Here is a 1,734-nt window from a genome sequence, read left to right on the forward strand (position 1 = left end):
CTGACTGGCAGACCAGTGTCAGCTCACGCTTAAGCTGGACTTGAAAGCACTAGCACAAGCATTGAGAGAGCGCATTGATCACCAAAGAGAGATAGAGAAAGAGTAAGCTCAGCTCAAGCGTTGCCATACTGTTGTAACTTGTGCTGCAGTCACTCGGTCTGTATGCAATGGTCTGGCAACATCAATATTTATTTGTTACAGATTCAAAATTTATTATAATCTAAAATGATATCGGATATTGGATTTCTTATAAATGTACAAGCACATTTCACATTTGAGAATTCAAATTCAGATTTATATTTAATTAAATAAAAAAGAGTATAATAGAAGGTAATTAAACAATTAAAACTAAACACTCTTCAACAGCTGCAACCGACTCAATACGCCATCTACAGTTCAGCTTTTCAATGCCTCTGAAAGCTTTTACTCTTAGCAATAGCACAAACCTCAATTTGTATTGAATTTTGAGTAATAAAGTTGTCGGGAGTACTATAACATATTCAAGGTAGAGACATTACAGATATTACGGACCTATATACCATTAATTTCCTTTCTTATCTTTATCCTATCCTTGCTCTTTCTTATATTATTCTCTTTTCTTTGTCCATCGGCTTAATATCTACGCATTAATAGAAAAATTTATCGATATTTAAACATTCTTGTTTTTCTTATACTCTTTTAATAACATTTATTTTTGTGTTAGTTAATAAAAACAATTTACAACCAAACAGACAGTCCAAAAAACAAAATTCTTTAGCACACCTGATGCTTATAATGTTTTAATACCTATTGTATTAACTCATTCTTCAGAAAATCTTATAAAAAATAAATACGTCCGCACGCTTAATTCCTTGAATGAAAACATTAGTATTTACGCGATATTCACCTTCAGGAACTGGTAGAATTTTGGTTAACTTGTGGTTGAGAAAGCTGATCGGCAACTTATCCAAAATTATATCGCTCTGTTAAGATTAGATATTGTTGTAAATTATTATCAACTTTATTAATATTATAATTATTTTTATTGTATTTGATACTCACAGTGTAGGGGCAAGAATGATTAACATTACTATAGGGCTTAATGATACTGTAACCAAAGTTTGCAAGCAGATTTCCAGAATTAGGATTCCTCATGTAATTACAAAAATCTAAGGTTAAATTATATAGAAATGGTTTGTAACCATTCAAGCGTTTCATGACGGCTATTCGAACCTGAAAATATACGAAATTATTCAAGTAATTTATATTCAGAAAATATTAATAAGAATAGTATGTACAGAAATTTTATTCATGGGTAACTGGTGGACGATGTATTTCAACGAAGCGTATTTATATGTACGATTGATGGACTTAAGAAAACAATAATCAAATTCCCCAAAGTTTTCATCTACAGACACACATTTCAGATTTGTGAACTCAAATCCAGAGTATACCTGAAAATAGTTCGGAATATATCAATATTTATTTATTTAAAAATATTTGTACTATACTTCAGTTGCCAATCCAAATATAGTAAGCAATATATATATATTTATTCTGTTGATAAGTTGGCAGCGTGACCACATTGTGACTTGTTTAATATTTGATGCGTTTGATTTGAAATTATATCAAAAACTGGTCGGCACAAAAGTTTTGACAAAATGGTCACTTGTCTTTGTACTAATTTGTTTATGCTTTTTAAGCATTAAAAAAATTGAATAGAATACATTACTTCACTAGATAACAAACAGTTGT

General features: G+C 30.2%; 1 protein-coding gene across 1 annotated transcript; it reads right to left on the reverse strand.

The window, feature by feature from the left end:
* Positions 1-744: 744 nt before the first annotated feature.
* LOC117785094 lies at positions 745-1,328 on the reverse strand. Its single transcript, XM_034622992.1, has 2 exons — positions 1,042-1,328; positions 745-962 (listed from the first exon to the last, which is right to left on the reverse strand). Exons 1-2 carry the CDS (start codon positions 1,195-1,197, stop codon positions 807-809), a joined length of 312 nt encoding a protein of 103 aa, XP_034478883.1. The 5' UTR covers positions 1,198-1,328; the 3' UTR covers positions 745-806.
* Between the last annotated feature and the right edge of the window lie 406 nt (positions 1,329-1,734).

This window comes from Drosophila innubila, assembly GCF_004354385.1.
Source record: "Drosophila innubila isolate TH190305 chromosome 2R unlocalized genomic scaffold, UK_Dinn_1.0 1_C_2R, whole genome shotgun sequence".
Classification (NCBI taxonomy): Eukaryota; Metazoa; Arthropoda; class Insecta; order Diptera; family Drosophilidae; genus Drosophila; species Drosophila innubila.